This window comes from Meriones unguiculatus, chromosome 6 (assembly GCF_030254825.1).
Source record: "Meriones unguiculatus strain TT.TT164.6M chromosome 6, Bangor_MerUng_6.1, whole genome shotgun sequence".
Classification (NCBI taxonomy): Eukaryota; Metazoa; Chordata; class Mammalia; order Rodentia; family Muridae; genus Meriones; species Meriones unguiculatus.
The window spans coordinates 81,495,396-81,517,477 of NC_083354.1; the positions used below are offsets into that span (position 1 = coordinate 81,495,396).

The window sequence follows — 22,082 nt, forward strand, 5'->3', positions numbered from 1 at the left end:
CACAGAGGAAGACAATGCAGCCAGTCCTGATGAGACCGGATAGACTAGGGTGAGATGGAAGGGGAGGAGGTCTTCCCCTATGAGTGGACTTGGAGAGGGGCATGGGTGGAGATGAGGGAGGGTGGGTGGGATTGGGAGAGGATGAGGGAGGGGCTACAGTTGGGATACAAAGTTAATAAACTGTAATTAATAAAAAAATAAAGAAAAGAAAACTCATTGAAAAACTTAACAGCAGATAGCAACCAATAAGAATATAACCTAAATAGTCTGTTGTCTGTTGCTATGATATAACACCATGACCTAAAGTAACCTGGGGGCTAAAAGTTTATTTCACCTTACAACCCTCGGGTCACACTCCATCACTGAGGGAATTCAGTGCAGAAAATCAAAGCAGCAACCTAGACACAGGAACAGAAGCAGAGACCACTGAGGAGTGCTGCTCACTGGCATTCTCCTCATGAATTAATTGCTTAGCCTGCTTACTTATAGCACCCAGGACCACTAGCACAGTGAGCTGGGCCCTCCCATAGAAATTATCAATCAAGAAAATTTACCACAGGTTTGTCCATAGGTCAGCATTCTCTCTATTGAGGTTCCTTCTTTCTAAATGACTCTACCTTGTATCAAGTAGACAGAAAACCAGCCCACACATCTGCCTTTTGCTATAGGGCTTAAAAAACTAAGCTGAGGATATAATGAGAATTGTGCAAAAAAACCAAAACTTTAGTATAAGCATTATCAAGTTTAACAATCTGTAACTGACCAGAAGGAAATTCAACTATATATTGTAATTCAATCACCTAAAAATAAGCAAAGGTCAAATGACCTTTAAGTGTGTAGCTTGTTCTCCCCTTGTCATACAACAGGATTCAGAGAGAACAAGAGAGGTTAGGAATCTCCTTCTCTCCATGCAATCCTGAGCTCAGGTTTCCTAACATCTCCACCTAATCAAGTCTTCACCCAACTAGGAAATCTGTTCTCTCTCTGCACTGCCTCCTGCCTTCCAAGCATTTCATCTGTTTCTATCAACACGTTCTTCTTGGAGATATACTCCCATACTCCTTCATCCCTCCAGGGGTGAGTCCTGACTGGTTTGTCTGAGGAGTTTTCCACCTCCTCGTGTCCTAGAAGCTCTTTTCTCTCTGAAGGCTTTTTTTATTTTTAATCTAAAAGTACCCCAAAAGTGCATGTTGATCTGCAACCACTATATATAAAGAGATTAAAAGTTTACAAATACTTTTGATCACTCTCCTATTCAAGGCAATCAATCAAAAAACAAAAATGAAGCACACTAGGCACTGAGGTAAAGAATGAATAAAACCAGTGAGAGCAATGTATCCTGAAACTGACAATCTAAAGAAAATTACTTAGCACCTGACTACTGTGTATAAAGTACAGTGATCAAATACTAAAAAGTTGTCATGTTCTTTTAACTCTATCCCTGTTCTATCTTATTGCTATAACTAACTATAAGGCTAACATGTTATTTGAGCCTTTCTAACTACTTTTCTACAACATTCTCTGAAATTTCCCCAGGTACTATACCTGTCATTTGCTAATGATGCTAGTATGTTTACAACAATAAGATGTATCATATTAAAACTGGAATTAAAGCTGACTTCAAACACATTCAGTCTTTCTCAAATTCATAGTCAGTGTACGACCAGGAAATACGGTGGTGAGCAGTTGGCATTTAGGATATTGTAAATGAACATTAAATGACTAAACTATCACAAACTACAACTTACCTTGAAGAGTTTGCATCATTTCTAGAAGTACAGGAGTAAGAGTCTGATTATATTCGTGGAATATATCTATAAATAATACTTCAGTGCAAGGCTAGAGGGGAGAAAAAGAACAAATTCCTATTTAAAATAATATCATATTATATTGGCTACTGCAATAAAGTAAGAAAACACTCATTCTTCAAATTCTAAAACAAATATTTCCAAACATATATTCCAAATATTTCTGGGGTTAGGGCTCAGTGCTCATGCAGATGCATACCACGACATACATGAAGCCCTGGTACCATTAAAAAAATAAAAATAACACAAAAAAATACAAGAAGTTAATTCATAACAAAAAAAAATCTTTCATTGTTTTAATCATTTGGTACCAAGTAAATCTTTAATTCATTGTACTTTAAAATTTTTTCTGCAGCCAAACTCAAGTATATGTAAGTAAAATGACAGAATAAGGACAGAGTTGATATATTTAATAATGTGTTTTTATGATCCTCTACTGCAGTTCATAAATTCTGGTTTTTACTGTGAAAAAAGCTTCTTTTAAAAAACACAAACAGTAACAAAAACTATTTAGCTTCATAAAGGATGTTATTTGGAATCTTATTTTTTAAGATTTATTTATTTTTACTTTATGTGTATATATTTTTTCTACAGGTATGTAAGTTAACCACATACCTGGTACCCATGGAGATAAAGGGCATTGGATCCCCTGGAAATGGAGCTAAGGATGGTTTTGAATCCTCATGTAGGAACTGGGAAATGAACCCGGGTCCTCTACAAGAACACGTGCTCCTAACCACTAAGCCACCTTTCCATCCTTCTTTGGATTCTTAAAAGTATTGAGGTATAGCTAGAGAGACAGCTTAGTGATTCAGGGCATCTGTTGTTCTTGCGGAAGACCCAAGTTCAGTTCCCAGCACCAACATGGTAGCTGGGAACTATAACTATAACACCAACTATAACTATAACTATAACTATAACTGTAACTGTAACTATAACTATAACACCAACCAACTATAACTTCAGTTCCTGGGGACCCAATACCTATAAAACTACTGTACACTAAGTATATACATAGTTTACATACATAAACATAGGCAACACACTCATGAACATAAAATAAGTTTTAAATATAAATTAAAAGAAATTAACTGCTTACTAAATAAACCCTGAAAGCAGTAAATAAATAAACAGAGAAATAGTAACAGAGAAGCTCTGAGTCATGGGCCTGAGAAATGGGTCAGAGGTTAAGAGCATTGCTTCTCTTCTGGAGAATCCAGGTCTGACTGCCAGCATGGAGGTAACAACCCTCTGCAACACCAGTTCCAGAGCATCCAGCACCAACTTCTGGCCTCCTAGGATAGGGGGCACACATGGAGTGCACAAAATACATGCAAGGAAAATGTACATACACATTTTCTTAAATTCGTTTTAAAAGTCATCCATGCCAGGCAGTTCACAACTGCCCATACCTCCAGCCCTAGAGGGATTCAACACCATCTTCTGGTCTCCCAGGCACTACACTGATATGCATAAACCTACACCTACACATACACACTTTAAAAGAAAAATAATCATAGCCGGGAAATAATGGTGCATGCCTTCAATCCCAGCACTTGGGAGTCAGAAGCAGACAGAGCTCTGTAAGTTCAAAGACAGCTTGTCTGCAAAGTGCATTCCAGGACATCCAAGGCTACACAGAGAAACCCTGTTTTATATATAAATTATTTGATTAATTAGTAAGTGAAGAGAGAAGGAAGGAAGGAAGGAAGGAAGGAAGGAAGGAAGGAAGGAAGGAAGGAAGGAAGGAAGGAGGGAAGGAATCATTCATTCAGTCAGTCAGTCTTGCTGAGCATGCCAGCACTTGAGAAAGGCAGGAAGCTCTCTGAACAAAGCCAGCCCGGTTTTCATGGTGAGTTCCAAACCAGCCAGGATTATACGGTAAGACCTTGTCTCTAAATAACAAACTATTTAAAATAGAAGCAAAAACAAACAAATAAAAACAGCCATGTACAGTAGTAGGCACATGTCTTTAATCCCAAAGGATTAGGAGCAGAAACAGGCGTAACTTTTCAAGTTCAAGGCTAGCCTGTTCTACGCTACGAAATCCAATCACCCCACCCCATCTTCCCAAAAACCAGAACACACAAAAATTAGCAAGTTATGTAAAAAAGAAAAATTAACAAAGAACAGCTTAATAACCTCATTTTACAAATATTCCTAAAGAAAATATTTTCACATTGTCAGTAAATATGTTTTAAAAGTACCCTGTAACTGAAAGCAATAAGCTGATCATACTAAGTGGTAAGAGTAATATAGTATATTACTAAATTGGTGTGTAAAACTGTTAAACACTTAAAAAATACTTTATTTTAAAAAGCAAGATCAAGGGCTGGAGAAGGAGCCAATGGCTACAAGCACTGTCTGCACTTCCAGAGGTCCTGAGTTCAATTCCCAGCTACCTCATGGTGGCTCACAACCATCTATCCTGGGATCTGGCACCCTCCTCTTCTGGCATGCAGGTGTACATGCAGAGCACTCACATATGTAAAATAAATTTAAAAAAATTTTTTAAAGTAAGATCAAGCCAGGTGGTTGCAGCACATGCCTTTAGTCCTAGAACTCATGAAGCAGAGGCAGACAGATCTCTTTGAGTTTGAGGCCAGGCTGGTCTACAGTGCAAGTTCCAGGACAGCCAGGCCTATGCAGAAAAACCCTGCCTTAAAAAAAAAAAATCAAACCAAATAACTAAACAGAAAACAGCAAGGTATCAAAAAGAACTTTATAAAATATATATATATAAAAGGGATCATTCCAGTGCAAAAGTGGCAGATTTCATTTAAATGTTTTCTATTTGTACAATGAAAATAATTTCTCAAGCAAGTTATTAACAAAGAAGTAACAGTCCACTATCCCCATCCTAATAAAATGAAAACTTCAGAGTACATCCATAATTTAATTAACTTTCTCTGGAATACGTTTGCAATTACAAGCAGTTAACTCTGTCCAACTCAAAGTGTGGCTTCTTCAGCAACACTCTAGTGTTTTCTTTCCATCAATACTCACCCTCAAACTGTATTTCCAAGAGTCTCCTCCTGTTTCTTCCACTGCTGCAATTAAAAACACAACAAATGATGCTCTCCAAAAACACCAAAGTGATCATTCCAAAAGCATAACACTTCTTGAATTGTCTGAAAACCTAACACTAGATGCACATCCTTGAAAACAGATTACATAGATTCCTTTCCTGCAGCTACAAACCACATTTGTGTACTTTAAAATCTCCATGAATTCCTCATTCATTTCCTTATGAGCACTCTTGCTTTCCAGGAAAAAAAAAACTTATAGGTTAAAAAAAATGTTCTTAGTGGAAGAATGCCAAACTTCCTGTACTTGCCAATACACAACACGCTACTGTGACAACCTGAAAATCACTGTGATGGTTGCAGTCATGATTCTCAAGCTAAAACTGGTCATACTTCCCATACATTTTCTTTGTATATTTAAAGTTCAAGTAAAAGTATTTTAGGACTTAGAATAAAACACCCCTGAAAAAATAAACAGAGAAAGCTCTAAGGATTCAACATTCAAAGTTCATTCACACACTCTAAAATTATATAGACTACATTAAGAAAAAAATTAGTTTCTAGTTAGGAAAAAAAAGAAGATGCACTATTCAATGTAATATTCCATTTCCTAAATAGCTTAAAGTAACTACTAAGTAGTAACAGAGAGGACAAATGTCCTCAAAAGTGTAACTTTGTATGTATCTCTGTATGTGCAACTAAGTATGTGTATGTAACCAAAGCCTAAAGAGGCTAAAGGCCCCTGTGTCTGGGTGCAGCCATAGGGATTTACACAGAAGCACTGTGTATGTGTACATGTGCATGCAAATTTCAGTGTTATGTGTGCTCATTGAAGTGAGAGTGCATAAGTGTATACAAGTGTAACGTGTGTGGCAAGGTGGCTTGCTATGAGGTGGTTTCTTTACTAACTGTCCACCTTATACAGTGAAGCAGGTCTCATGTGGCCCAGAGCTCCCCATTTAGGCGAGTCTAGTTAACAAGTTTGCTCCAGGAATTAATTTGCTATCTCTGCATTTTGGACCCTGGGATTACAGGTGGGCCATTACGTCCCTGTGTTTCTACATGGGTTCTAAAGATCCAAGCCCTGGTCCCCACATTCCTCGTGGTAAACTTTATTCAGTGAGCCATCTCTGCAGCCTCACACAGACATTTTATTAGATACAGGTTTCTTTTCTAGAACATGAATCTTGGCAGACTTTTGCTACTTATCTATCACGTACAAAATTTAGACAGAACTGTTAAGAAATATGGAGACAAAGGAAAATAGCATTCAAGTTGGTTCATATGGTAACGGTGCTTATCACCAAGATTGAAAGCAGAGTTTCATCCCTAAGACCTAGCATGTAGAAGGAACGAACCTCTAACTGTGCAGGCACATGGACACATATACACTGATAATAAAATGCAATTTTAAAAAATAGGCTTGGGGTAGAAGACATGCTCGGTATTTGTGAGGCCTGAGTTCAATATAAAGCACCTATAGTTTCACATAAAAATTAATATACAAATATATAGTTACAGACTAGAAACTGACCTGATAAGTAGGTAATTTCATATTTTCATTCTAAACTACATAAGGAAAGCTATTATTTTTTTCTTTTTCTTTCTTTTTTGGTTTGTTTTGGTGTTTTGTTTTGTTTTGTTTTTTGAGACATGTTTCTTAGTGTAGCCCTGGCTGTCCTTTAAAGGTCTCTTTTCAGAAAAAAAAAAAACAAAAAAAACTATGTAATGTATCTAAATAAGTAACTTATTTTCTACTTCTCACTTTGTTCAAAAGGATGAATGAGAGAAACAGAAGTGCACAGCAGCATACACCAGCCAACTTGAGCACTGAAACTCCAAACTGGATTTTAAAAGCCAAGATTACAGCTAGGGTTAGTGATGCATGCAGCTAGAAACGGGCAGGTGGACAGCAAGAGCTACACAGTACCACCCTACCTCAAAATAAATAAATAAAACAGCAGGCAGAAGGGGAAGACCAGATCAGAAATGCTATCTTTAAAATGCCATTTTTTGGGACTGGCAAGATGGCTCAGCAGTTAAGAGCACTGACTCCTTTTCCAAAGGACACAGGTTCAATTCCCAGCACCCACCTGGAAACTCACAACTGTCTGTAACTCTAAGACCTGACACCCTCTCACAGACATATATGTAGGCAAAACACCAATGCACATAAAATAAATAAATTTTTTAATGCCATGTTTTGTTCCTATCATTCAAACACTTATTTTTTTTTTTTTTTTTTTATGAAAGAGAGTGATGAGTCATGTGAAAACTGAAAAACCAATTCTTACTAAAGCCTTCTGGATCTTCCTCCCACATGGTCAGTTCTTCTTCGGTTAATAAAAAATAATGAGAGACTAATCGTCGACATATCTCTGTCAACGTGGGATAGGTGAAGAATGCCATCTTAATCTTATGGGCTTCAAGCGTTTCAGGGCTGCTATCTAGAAAAAATAAAATGTCCCAGTTAAGAATACAGCTGTTCCCTCTAAGCTGGATCATATAACTGAAATAAAGAACATACTTTGAGCAGAAAAGAATATGTGGGTATGAATCTCTTTGTATTTATTATGAACACATTTGAAAAGTACTCTTTCCTTGTCTGTAATACATGAATCCAGCTCATCTTAACCACTACAGTTTATACACAACCGTTATTCCTCCCAACTATCTCTTTCTTGCCCTCTCCTTCCCTCCTCACTACAAGACTTCATCATTGGTCTTGACACCTACATATGAAAGCATTCCAAATAACACAGCATACAATTCAGCCTTGTCTACAATCAATTCACCCTTAAATAATAAGTACAACAGGAGCTGTAGTAGCTATTGTGGAATGCAATTCTTAAATTATGTAAGTTTCAAATCACCTACTGTGCTACAAGACAGCTCAGTAAATATAAATGATTTCGCTTTTTAAAAAGCAGTATTCAAGGGGCTGGAGAGATGGCTCAGAGGTTAAGAGCACTGGCTGTTCTTCCAGAGGTCCTGAGTTCAATTCCCAGCAACCACATGGTGGCTCACAACCATCTATAATGAAATCTGGTGCCCTCATCTGGCGTGGAGGTATACATGCAGACTGAATACTGTATAAATAATAAATAAATCTTTAAAAAAGAAACTATTCACAAATTAAATTGTAAAGTATTTCTCATTCCACATACCAGCAAGTTTGCTTTCCAGACTATAATGAATTCCAAGAAAATTGTATCAAAACAGTAATTATACCACACTTGGATTAAAAAATAAATCAGTGGAGTATTACCTTCAAAATTTTTGGATGGCTTGTAAGCATAATTTTTGACAATCATCTTAATAAGATTCATGCACTGGACAATGAATCGCTCAAATGTGACGCCTTCACCAACTTCAGTAAAAACATAGCTTACAGAAAACTCCAGTGATCTCTGAATTAGAGGAGTAAATGAAATGGGATGCTGATCCAAGAAGTCCAAGAGCTATAAAGAAAAAAATAGATTGGTATTTTGTACAAAATCTTTCTAGAATCTATTACTCCAACTATTAATTTGCTAATAAATGTTTAGCTAGTTGTAAACCTTCATTGAACTCCATGCCAGCTTTACATACACTATAACCTTCTTAGACTGTAGCACAAATCACAGATTTTTCCTAAGCTACACCTCATAAAAGATTTACTATCTCTTTTTCTTTAAATTTATTTTACTTTATGTGTATGGGTATTTTGCCTACATGCACTGATAGGTGCATCATATGTACACCTAGTGAGATGGATGCTCTGGAACTGTAGTTACAGACATTTGTGAGCTGCCATATGGGTGCTGGGACTTGAACCTTGGTCCTCTAGAGGAACAGCCAGTGTTCTTTTAAATGCTGAGCCATCTCTTCAGGCCCAGAATTTTCTTGTATTTCTAATAAAGTAACCAAAAAGATGCCATCATAGTTAATCTGGTAACAACGAGTAAATATAATATAAAAAAAATTGAGTACATAATGCAGGCTTTTTAAAAGAGGAAGCCATTAAAAAATTAAGACTGCCTTTTCTATGAACCATATTTTGATATAACAAGTAGTTATATCTGTAAAGAGGACATTTCTCTTTACAGAAGCATTACAGCTAAAGAATGCAAACGAAGTGATGGAATTAGAATGCTATTGCTCTGTAAGTTCTGGGAAAATAGTGGATCTAGACTGCGGTCATCAGCAGCTGTTCACACGGACAGTAGGAAGGCTGCCCAAGAGCTATGAAAGCTCACTCATCAATCCAACCACGCACACAGACAGCCAGATGTTGTCTTCTTGATATGAGGTTGTATTAGACACACAGTACCATCCAGGAAGTAGTCTTCTCATAGCCTCTTCCATTGCAGATGACCTGAACGAGACCACATCTATACCTAACTACAAATGTATTAGAAACACAGGAGAAGACGACTGTGGAGCAAAAGAATATGTTAAACAACATGTGGGGAAACAAGTAGCGAAAGCCACACACAAGAGGGGCTAACAAGACAGCTCAGCAGGTAAAACCTGCTGCCAAACCTGAAGGCCTGAGTTCAATCTACACAAGACCTACACAGTAAAAGAAGAGAACCAACTTCTGTTAGTCCTCTACTAACCTCCATATGTGACCCATGGCAGGCTCGCCCCCATCCCAAATAAATAAATGTCCTCTTTTTAAAAAGATGCTACATGAAAGTAATTGTTAGCTCAACAAACAAGTAGAAAGGGGGCAAAAAAGGTCCCCAGGGTGGTGGCGCACACCTGTAGTCGGCACATGGGAAACAGAGGGAAGAGGATCAGAGGTTCAAGCTAAACATCAACTCCAAAACCATAATGGCCACATGAAACCCTAGTGTCGTTGATGGAAGAACGGATGGATGGATGGATGGATGGATGGATGGATGGATGGATGGATGGATGGATGGATGACAGGCAGGTGAGTAGGCTGGCTAACTGATGTTATTGGAATCTTATCTAGGATTTGCTTTAACATAATCAGCAAAGGTAAGGAGAAGTATGAACATAAGAGAGATCAGAGAGAAGAGCACACCTTTAATCTCAGTACAGTCACAGGCAAGAGTTCAAGGCCAGCATGGACAACATGGTAAGTTCTAGGCCAGCTAAAAGTACATAGTGTGACACTGCCTTAAAAAAAAAAGGGGGATTGACATATATACAATATGTCAATAACTGTGCATTGACAGTTGCTGAAGGTAAGAGGTGACTTCATGAGGACTCAGATATTCAATTCTATTTGGACCAACATTTGACCTGTTAAGATTTTTAAAGTTTGGAAATTAGGACTATAAATTTCCTAAGTGAAGTTACTGCTGTCAACATGTTCTAAAAAGTAGAATAAATTACAAACCTAAGAGAACAAAGAAACCCAAAAGGCTTATAATTCGGCATGTTTCTAAGACAGACTGTGTGCAAGGCCAGCTGATGACAGAGCACCCAAAGCTTGTTAGCAGCCTTTCATTCTCCATGCAAACAACCAGGGATGATGGCTCCCTGGATCTGTTCCCTCCCTAGGAATCACAAAATGATGGCATTCTAGCATTCCTCTTACATTTCCTGATAGAACCCTTTAAGAAAGGAATCTCCCTCAGCAGCTATACACAAGCAGAGAAGCAGGCAGCTGTTGGTGATGCACCCTGACCCTCTGACTTAACTCCACCCTTTTAGTTTGCTTTGTGTTAAGGTTCTAAGTCAAGACGGGCAGGGTGGCACATGTGTTTAATCCCAGCACTCTGGGAAGCAGAGGTAAGCAGATCTCTGTGAGTTTGAGGCTAGGTAGGCCTTCTACGTAGTGGGTTCTAGGACTGCCAAAGCTACACAAAGACCCTGCCTCAGAATAGACAGACAGACAGATATGGATAGATACATACGTATGTACATACATACATGCAAGTGTATGTACATACAGATATAATAAGTCAGCTGTATATTGGGTTTTTAAAGGTTTAACTGATTTCATTTTGATGGCTGATCCTACCTAGTATGGTAAAAATGAAGACAACCAACCTTCAAATCGAACTAGCCCTAACACGCATCAATAAAAGGAAAAACATATTCTGATCATCTTCAAGTAACTATTTTGTTTGTGCAAACAGGCCTTCCTAAGTGATACCACACAAGTCTTTTAATTTCTTCCAATTCTCCAAACCCCAATTTCCATATAACATTATATAAAACTTAACTTTATCAGGCATTTATATGTATTGCCTAATACAGTACAACCATAAACTGAGTTGTGATGCTAATCTATATTCATTTTAACTGTACTTTGTCACATTATAGCTGCCAACTTCTGATCCAGTTCTGGCTGAGTTGCTACTTCCTTTTTTGTGATGTTTTGTTTTGTTTTTCTGCTTTCTCTAGATCTAAGAATAATGGACTTTAGAAAAATAAACTTTCCTAACACTAATTATGCTTGATTTTCTTTTCCCAGTTCTGATAACATAACCAAAAGTTTAGTGCATACTAGGAAAGCCGTCAACCACTACATAACCAGCTAGAATTGATTTTTTTTTAACATGATGACTAATGACATTCGGTATTTAAATTTAATCACTATACATGCTCTTCAAGTTTAAAGATACAAAGGTGACTTTCAGTTTTCCAATGACAACTCCAACCTAAGTTTCCTTTCAGTAAAGAAAAAACTATTACAAATATATTTCCTTTCTAAATGTGAGGGTGTATTATACTTGAAAAAACAAATACTTAACAGAAAAAGAACACTTACCACTTTAGTAAAAAGAATGATGGTCTTTTCCAGTCTATCTCGACACACATTATCTGTACCTATACTTCTGCCTATTAAGAATACAATTCAAGTTTTTAATAGTTATAAATTCACAAAAAAAATCAAGTTTAATAAAAATATTTCACATAAGAAATTCATGATTGAAAAAATCAGTAACAAAATTTGTTCCTAATAAAACGTTTTTAATTTTAATTTATTTTTTTATAATTTATTCATTATATATCCCGACTGCAGACCCCACCCTTCCTTCCTCTCCCCCTCCCCTCTTCCCTACCTCTTCTTGCCCTGGCCCCAGCCCTTCAAGTCTCATTAGGACCGCCTGCATCTACTTCCTTTATGGCCTGGCAATGGCCCCCCACCCCATGCAGGCGGGAAATGATCAAACAGTGGGCAACAGAGTCCATGTTAGAGATAGCCCCTGTCCCCTTACTAGGGTACCCACATGGAGACTGAGCTACCATGGGCTACATCTGCAAGCTTAGCAGAGTACCAGTCATAGTGTTAGGTTAGGGTCAGATAGAAGGGGAGGAGGTCCTCCCCTATCAGGGGACTAAGGAAAGGGCATAGGGGAGAAGAGGGAGAGTAGGTGAGACTAGGAGGGAGGGGGCTACAGTGAGGATACAATGTGAATAAATCATAATAAATAAATTAATAAACAAATTTTTAGAAATCAAAATATTTAAACTGTGGCACATTTATGTAATGGAATACTACTCGGCTATTAAAAACAATGAAAAATTTTCAGGCAAATGGATAGAACTAGAAAAGATCATCCTAAGTGAACACATTTTTAAATAAAGTGATAACAATTTTAGCAACAAATTATAAATCACATTTTTGAAGACTAAATCAGCTGTATTTGAAGCACCTTTCAATACAAAGCACCCAAAGAATAAAGTATTCATTATTATTTTAGCATACAATAAATTTATTCTAAAAACTTCTCTACTTACTTTTGTACATTCAAAATGATGTCTATCAGCCCGTCAGTTCCTTTGCTCTCTCATCACTCTCTATAATCTGCCTTGACACTTTCCTCATTCAACTAACTTCTACTAACTATCCTCTGGGTGATAACCAGAACAAAGTGACCTGTTCTTAAAAATTACCTGCATGATACAAATAAATGCCTAGCAACGAATTAAATTAAGAATTTGCTAAATTAAAAACGACAAGTATAAGGTAAGCAACAACCTCTACAAATGAGATTAAGAGTCAGATAGCAAGTGTTTGAATATACTCATAGTACACGCATGCATGCACATGTGCACCCATGTGCACATGCACACATACACACAAATAAAAGTGCATCCTGAGCAAAGATATTCTCAATAACAAATATGGGTGGGACAGGAAGACAGGTCACCAATAAAAGTACAACACAAACATTTTCTTTATGGGGTATAGTTTAATTTAAGGACCTCAATATCACAGTGATATATAAACCACACTAAGAGAAATAATCTATAAGAATCTAAATAGCATTTGGCACATAGTATTCACTTATTATGAAACAAATATTGCCAAATCATCATGACTAGGGTAGCAGTAGTTAAAGGAAGGAATGGACACACAACACAGCTTTAGAAGAGTTTCCTCTGTACTCGGGGATAGGACAGGTATAAGGACACAAAACTCAGCTTCTGATCTAGCCTCAATAGCTAGTTACCAAATCCTAAGATATTAATTCTAGCCACATAAAGGATCTGTCCACCTACTGAAGCCTCACTCAGACTATACAAATGTGATACTGAAACAAATCACTGTCTACAGATTTGCAAGTACAAATTTGCAAGCTGTTGATGAATTAGGACTAATTCACTAATCTATATTAGTCCTCGTTAATAAAAGCTACTAATAAATAATGGATAAACAGTAATGAACGTAGTTCTACAGTCAAAAGTGTAATGGAAATACTTACTGCACTCCAAAAACTGTTTTAGACGTTCAAATATTCCATGTAAAAAACCCTAGAAAAGAATATATTTTAAAATCTCTGTATTCTGTTTGAAACATAACCCTATGCTTTTTGTCAAGGATACTAAAGCATCTAGCACAGCTTTTAAAAAAGTACCTGAGAGGGTTAGCTGTGGCCATACATGCCTAGAAGCCCAACATGCTAATTCAAGGCTTAGCATACTAGGCCTTAACATATGCTAGGCCAATGCCATGTCACTAAACTACACTTCCACCCCTTTTAATTTTGAGATATGGTCTTGCTAAGGCATTCAATCTGGCCTCGAGTTTGCAAGAAATTGACATTACAGGTGTGTACCATGCCCAGCAACAACTAACTATTATAAACAAGCCTGCGCCAAGAATATAATAGTTAACCTCTACGATATGTTTTACGGGATCCTAAAGCCCAATTAAACCTATCACTACCTCCTTCAACTCCACAATCTCCATGAACATGTAAAGTGAGCTAAACTTATCATGAAAACCAATTTATATTTAAATAGAAATCACATAGTTATATACTTTTGCAGAGGAGAAAAAATAGGTGGCTACACATCAACAGTGAATGTGTCCAGCCTTGGCGGCATGAATGACAGTGGTGCCAATAGTCTCACTGCTTCCCAGTTGGCGGAAAGATCAGGTGTGACCTTGGGGGACGGTGTCAATGGGTATGGGCTTGCAGGTATGGGCTTTGGAGGATTCAAACGTCCATACCAGGCCCACAGACTCTCCCTAAACTGCTGCCTGACAGTCAGGTGCAAGCTTGCTCCTACTGCTGCTCCAAAACACAGTTTTTGGGTTGTGACAGTTTAAATGAGAATGGTCCCTGTGCTTATATGTTTAAATACTTGGTACCTAGTTAGTGGAACTGTTAGTGAAAGATTAGGAGGGAGGTGTAGTCTTAGTGGAAGAGGTATCTGTTTCAAAAGACTTGTACCATTCCCAGTGTCCTTCTCTGCCTCCTGCTTGTACATCCAGATATGAACTCTCAGCTGTTCCTGTTACCATGCCTTTGCTTCATCATGGACTCTAATCTTCTGAAACCATAAGCCCACGAAAATACCTTCTTTTATATGTTGCTTTGATCATAGTGTTTGATCACAGCAATAGAATGGTAACTAAAACAAGGATTTTCATTTTGCAGTGCTAGGAGTCAAATATAGGACCTCAAATATAGGACCTCACATATGTAAAGGTAAATACCTTACAACTAACTTTACCTAAGGCTTCTGTATGTTTTCATCAAACTTCTTGTAAAGACCATGTATTACTGATATGAAGAGAGAAATATTTGATTTTTTAAAATATCAAAGACTTGACTATTAGAATGTACCAATTAATACTGTTAAAATATTCAAATACATAGGGGTTTACTTCAACTTCAATTGAAATTAGCACTGTTAGTGTACCTGATAAATTGAAAAATACTCTAGGCCCATTTCCCCTCCTTCATATAACAACTACCATGATATGGTGAAAACAGACAACTATAAAATTCACTGTAACATACAAAGAATGACAAAAACCTAGATGACCACTTAATTAAAAACTGTTCCAAATCAATGCCAGATAAAAATAGTATGTTGTAAGACAGTCAGAAAAACTTAACACTTTCAAAAGGGCACTTGTCATAAATCTTTTCTGTTTCTTACCATCACTTCCATATTCTTATGAGGTTCCACAAATCCATTCACAGTTAACTTCCGCAGCACTGAAAAGCAAAGGAAGTTTTATTTGAATGGTACTTCTTCATATTTTATTATTCTATTACAATCATAAGTATAATAAATCTGAATAACAAAACTCAACCAAGCTCAAAAATATGTCTTCTCAGCTAGTAGATAAAGACAGGTAACCCCTAGTCATTTGGGTAAGTACAAAGCTTAGTTCTCCTCAACAAAATATGCAGTGTTTGTTCTCACATAGAGCTATACTAGATATATAACTGTTAATACAACTTATTTTGAAATTGTGGGTAATTCATTCTTAAAAATTTTTAAATACAACTAAGAACTTCAACTTTAGGCGGTATGAAACATAATGTGTCTCCTAAAACCAATGGAAAACTAAACTCTTTCCATATCTGGAACAGACTAGAATGCTCAATTGTAAGTTCTACATCATATAATATCTAAAAACCTTGTGCACAGAGACAATTACAGTAATGGATTTTGAGTAAGAGCTAGTAAGATATGCCTTTCTCCATTATCTGTAACTGTATTACTTTGGGCAATTTTATATCTACTTTCCTCATGGAAAATGTGGTTACTATATCTGACTTCGTAGTTACTAAAGGAGTCAATAATATACAATATGTAAAACCGCATAATTCTACAAGGATGAGAGCATGAGAAAATCTGGAAGAAGAGGGTAAAACCAGGGCCTCTTGAACACCAGGCAACACACTAACTTTGGGCCTCATCCCAGCCCAGGCCAAAATTGAAAGCCACTTTATTAGATAAGCATTGTTATCTATATTACTATGGAATTACCTATTAGATGGTGTCCATGAGTCTAAAAACCATAATAAAAATTAAATTTAGGCTGGGTGTGGGGGAGCATATATTTAATCCCGAAACTCAGAAAGCAGAGAGATTTCTGTGAGTTCAAGTCCAGCCTGAGCTACCTATATACTGAATTCCCAGTCTGCCTGTGGGTTTTTGTTTGTTTGTTTGTTTTGTTTTTAAATTAAGCTCAGAATGTGACTGTTTATAACCCAACTTCTTAAAGTGTTGGCAGTCCTTTAAAAATCATTCACACTTTGTTCCCAGATCTCACCAAGATGGGCTCACATTTGGGGATTGTACCCACAGTCTAGTCAATTCATGTAAGTGATGCACTAGGAGAGTGCTAAGAGTGTACAGTAAGATTCCAACGTATAGTGCCAGGTGTGACTACAGACCTTCTACATAGAACTGTCAAGAATGCAAACCCAAACCGCAGTTCAGGAAGAGAAAGACAAGTTCTATGAGATAAGTCCAAAAACGAAAACCAGAGCTTTAGCCACCAGAACTGGTTTCAGGAAGAAAACTGGGTAGAGAGTGATAACAAATGTGTGGGTGAGGAGGTAAATAACAGGCTTTATTCAGTAAGATAAGGAAGTTGGTTCATGGAAGGTAAATGGAAATGATGCTATAAGAATGCTTACAAGCACATTATAGGAAAGCATAGGCCAAAAGAACATCCCTACTGCCATCTCTTAAATTTGAGGGAGGCCTTAGATCAGTTTTAGAGAAATTTTAAAGAAAAGAGACTTGAAAGACATCACTCAGTCAAGCGTGCAGGACTGGAATGTTAAAAAGATCATAATATGAGTAGGGCCCAGAATAAACAAAAGGGAAAGTAGAGGCACATGAAAGAAGCATGCATAGAGGCCTGAAACCATAGTAACATACAACTCATTCATTTGAAATGGATATTTTGACAAGTTTCCTATAACAGAAAAAAAGCTCTCTAGCTCCTGTCTTACAGAGAAATCAACCCATCTTCTGAAGTGCAACCAAGAAAGAAATCTGTCTGAAGCAACTACTTGGCAGCTGTGCTGAGGCATGGCATTTCAAAGATGAACAGAGCAAGTTCAACAGTACCTTTTAATGATAGTAGTGTTCGCTCTAGTGAACTTAGAACTGCAGCCTCATTGCCAGCAGAAACCTGCTGCAGGAATGTGTCCGTATGATGATTCCACAGAGAACAGGCAAAATTATAAATTCCAGAAGCTAACTGCAAGAAAAAGCATCACATTGCACGTGTTACATGTTTCCATAATAAATTACAACTAAAAAGCAATACACTGTGGCCTTACAATGAAAAACACATCTCCAATGAGATTTGAAGGAATTAAATAAGTATGGTGATTACTTCAAAGACATTTAACTACAATACACAGTAATGATTATAATATACACTGGCTGTTGATTTAAACACACACACAGAGAAACATACTCAAAGAATCAGTCTCTTAAACCAATATTCATTGCATTGATATCTATATTTACAGTCTATTGTGTATTTTTGCTTTTACTTTTGCATTCACTAATGGGTTGAAAGCTATTTTTTAAAAGCAATCGTTTATGGACACTCAGTTATGCCATACATACTGATATGTTAAACAATAAAGTTAGTTAAACTTCATCCATGGTGTTTAAATATTTAAAGCTAGAACTATACAAACCACACTGGCTATATTCCTAACCTGTACCACTGTTTAAAAACTGACTGATGGACAGGCAAAAGGCTCATTTACACCGCACTTGCCTACAGTCTGTTGTGCGTGGGATCTTGGTGCATATCCTTGGCACAAAAAGGAAGAGGAAGGACAGAAGCATACGCCAGACTCTGCCCTGAGAATGCTCTGCCCTGAGAATGCAGTAAGCGCCTGGCTCTCAGTGTGACGCTCTAAAGCACAAACTAGTGCTACCATCAATTTTCCCATGTCCACGATGTAGAAATACAGTCGTGGCACATGACTATAATCCCAGCACTCGGGAGGCTGAGGCAAGAGAAATGCCAGGAGATGAGGTCAGCCCAAGACAGCCTTAAAAAAAACAGTACAAATGTAACTTGGGATTAGTTCAACTAGCCACAGGACCTTATTCTCATAGTCTCCATTACTACCATATGCTAAACTCACTGAAAAAATGAAAAAAGCGATAGAGATAAGCATCCTTTAGTTCCGCAGCTGGGTATGGTGGCATTCATTTGTAATATCAGGATGAGGGAGTCTGAGACAGGAGACTCACAGGCCAGGTTGTAGTACACACTGAGACTCCATCGCAAAACACAAACAAAAGAAGCCCAACTTAAAACAAGATCAAACTGGGTAAATTGGTACACACGTGCAACTTTAGTATTCACAAGACTAAGGAAGGAGAGTCTCACAGTTGAGGCCAGGCTGAGCTACACATTGAGAGGCTGTCATTATAAACAAATAGACTAATACAAGACTAAGCTTGAAAAGAGAGTTAAACACACAGAAACTGGCATTTTCTTAAGAAGGCAAATATTAAGGAAAAATCAGCCACACTGAACGACCAGTACATTTTAAAATCATGTCAGATTCCTGTTAAGTGTTTTCTAAGAATGGTAGCAAAAAAAACCCAGAATATCTTTACAATTTTAATTCTTAAGCATTACTTCTGGTGCCATGTATGGTGGTTTGAATAGGAATGGCTCCTCTAGGTTTATAGATTTGAATGGTTAGTCACCAGGGAGTGGCACTATTAGAAGGTCTGGCTTTGGAGTTAGCATGTCATTTGAGGGGTGGGCTTTGAGGTTTCAAATGCTCAATTCAGGCCCAGTGTCTCTTTCTTCCTGTTGTCTGTCAATCCAGTTGTAGAACTCTTGGCTCCTTAACCATCACCATGTCTGCATACACACTGCTACGCTTCTTGACCTCTGAACCTGTAAGCCAGTCCCAATTAAATGTTTTCTATTATAAGAGTGGTCATAATGTCTCTTCACAGCAATAGAAACCCTAACTAAGACACATCGAGAAACCCTAACTAAAGAATATTACCTTACCAAAATCTAATATCTACAGAGCACAAGTTATACTAAATATAGGAGCCTCTCCACTCACTCCGCAAAAAATAGCAACTACGAAAAGCATCTCTAAATAATGTACACTAATCAAAAGATTAGGATAAAAGGAACATTTTCTTCACGTAGAATCAAAGTCATTAAAATAAAAATTTGCTTGTTCCACAAAATCCTTTACATTTAAAACCTGACTCTAACAACATAAGTAAGAAAGTCTGGTACTTCAGGCAATCAAAAGAATGGTTAGCTTGGGAAAAGGAGGTAGGAGGATCAGGAGTTCAAGTCCAGTCTCAGCTATACAGTAAGTTTGAGGGAGGCCTAGGTACTTGAGATCCTGTCTCAAAAAATAAGAGGGTTTGTGAGATGGCTCAGCAAGGTGGATCCCCAGATCTCACAGAAAGTGGAAAAGAGAAAAATGAATTCCACAATGTTGTCTCTGGTCTGTATTTAGACACTGCGGCACATTCATCTCCCCACACAAAACACACGCATAAACAATAATAAAAAAAAGCAGTACAATATTGCCCAGGCATAGTGATGCATGCCTTTAGTCCCAGCAATTGGAAGGAGGAGGAGGAAGACAAATCTCTCTGAGATTGAGAACAGCCTGGTCTACAAGTTGAGTTCCAAAGGAACCAGGGCTACAGAGAGACCCTGTCTAAAAACAAACAAACACACAAACAAATAAACAAACAAAGATATTAAGATGAGTAGGGTAACACACACATGTAATACTAGAGGTAAAGACAGGAGGAACAGTTGTCCAAGGCCACCCTAAGCTACACAAAACCATGTCTCAAGAGAACAACAACAAAATAATTATTTATTTATATATTAGTAACAGTGGGCAGAGTTGAGCACACTCACGATCCCAGTTAACCAGGAGGCTGAGATTGGAGAATCCTGAATTCTAAGTCAGCCTGGGCAACACAAAGACATAGTATCACAAAATTAAAAAACAAAAACAAAAAACAAACAAACAAACAAAAAACATATAGATACAGGGCTGGAGAGATGGCTCTGTGGTTAAGAGCAATGGCTGCTCTTCTAGAGGTCCCCAGTTCAATTCCCAGCAACCACCTGGTGGCTAACAACCATCTATAATGTGTTCTGATGCCCTCTGCTGGCAAGCAGGTGTATATGCAGACAGAGCCCTCAAAAACAAAATAAAAGAGATAGATACTAATGACAAAGATCTTAATTTAATAATTCTTCTTTTCATTTCCAATTTTTATATTCTTTCCTTTTTCTAGTCCTAAGCAGTTATCCCTATTTTAATAAAAGTTATTATTTTAATAATAAAAGTATGTAACTAACATATAGCAAGTATTTCTGAATGAGGGCTTTGGATAAACATAAATGAACAGCATGAAAGTGTTTTTCTTAATTAATAGTTTGTTTCCTAGTCCAGATCTGGAACAAGGTACCTGAATAAGGACATCAGACATATACTAGGCTCCAATGTAAGAGTTTTTAGCTAATCTGCAAACCATCACTACACAAACAGATGACTACAATGCAGAAGCAATCATCAACCTTTGACAAACAGCTTCTCCTTGATTAAACTTTACTCGGGTTCTCCTAAATATATTTCCTAATTAGGCATGTACTTTGAGACATCCTGGTCTGCCTGTGCATTGTATAGTTTAAGCAAAAACCGTCTGAGAATGGTACAGTCAGAAAAAGCCCCCTCCCTTCGATAGCTTGACCTCTCTCAGTATCTAGTTAGGTTCCTCACCCCTATGCTCCCCAGATGGTGTCTCCTCACACTGGCCTGCCTTCAAAAGCAGAATCCTGTCCAGTCAAAGTGCCCCTTACCCTGCCTGGCTGTTTCCTTTTAGTAACCTCCTACACCTTCTTCCTGATTCCTTGACTGTAACTCTCATCTTTCTTACATCCAGCGCCACATACAACCTCTCTTCCCAACTGCAAACCCTCTTCCTGTAAGTCCCTCTGAATAGTCACTTTTTTTTTTACTATGACTATCTTTAACAAGTATTTTAGCTATTTAAAAAAAAAACAAAACAATTTAGTCCTACTGTAAAACAAAGAAAGATTTAAAGAAAGAAATCGCTGCCCACTATCATACATACACATAACCTTCATCTGCCCAGAAGCCATCAACTGACGTCTGTTCATAAAAGGCTCAGATGGAAAAGAGAAAGTAATGAAGTAAACCAAGTAGGAGGAATACAAATATTTCTTCTACATTTTCTTCTAAAAAGCATAGAAGGGGAAGATATTCAGTGAGACACTACACAAATAAGCTATGTGGTAAACACTCTTGAGAACAAATTCCCCAAACCACAAATGGTGGCATTTCTTTTATTTTTTTTTTAAGGTTTTTTAAAAAAATTTATGTATTACAGTTTATTCGCTTTGTATCCCAGCTGTAGCCCCCTCCCTTATCCCCTCCCAATGCCCCTCCCTCTTCTTCTCCTATGCCCCTCCCCCAGTCCAGTGATAGGGGAGGTCCTCCTCCCCTTCCATCTGACCCTAGCCTAGCAGGTTTCATCAGGACTGGCTGCATTGTCTTCCTATGTGGCCTGGTAAGGCTGCTCCCCCCTCGGGGAAGTAATCAAAGAGCTAGCCACTGAGTTCATGTCAGAGACAGTCCCTGTTCCTCTTACTAGGGAATACACTTGGAGACTGAGCTGCCATAGACTACATCTGTGCAGGGGTTCTAGGTTATCTCCATACATTGTTTGGAGTATCAGTCTGGGGCCAGATCTTTTGGTTCTGTTGCTCTCCTTGTGGAGCTCCTGTGCCCTCCAGGTCTTTCATCTCCCCCTTCTTTCATAAGATTCTCTGCACTCTGCCTAAAGTTTGGCTATGAGTCTCGGCATCTGCTTTAATATCCTGCTGGCCCTCTTAGTGAGAACACATGCTGGAGAGGATGTGGAGAATGGGGAACCCTCCTCCATTGCTGGTGGAAATGTAAACTTGTACAACCACTTTGGAAATCAATCTGGCCCTTTCTCAATTAGGAATAGTGCT

The 22,082-nt window shown here is 37.8% G+C and overlaps 1 protein-coding gene across 1 annotated transcript in view; it reads right to left on the reverse strand.

Moving 5' to 3' along the window:
• The window catches only part of Ipo11 (importin 11), a 182,722-nt gene that overhangs the window by 125,867 nt on the left and 34,773 nt on the right, over positions 1 to 22,082 (reverse strand). Inside the window, exons 6-13 of the mRNA XM_060385692.1 lie at positions 17,135 to 17,267; positions 15,200 to 15,258; positions 13,510 to 13,558; positions 11,568 to 11,638; positions 8,103 to 8,295; positions 7,129 to 7,281; positions 4,815 to 4,858; positions 1,749 to 1,839 (exon numbers count right to left, since the gene is read on the reverse strand). Of these exons, the coding sequence (XP_060241675.1) occupies positions 1,749 to 1,839; positions 4,815 to 4,858; positions 7,129 to 7,281; positions 8,103 to 8,295; positions 11,568 to 11,638; positions 13,510 to 13,558; positions 15,200 to 15,258; positions 17,135 to 17,267 (793 nt within the window). The remainder of the gene's footprint in view (positions 1 to 1,748; positions 1,840 to 4,814; positions 4,859 to 7,128; positions 7,282 to 8,102; positions 8,296 to 11,567; positions 11,639 to 13,509; positions 13,559 to 15,199; positions 15,259 to 17,134; positions 17,268 to 22,082) is intronic.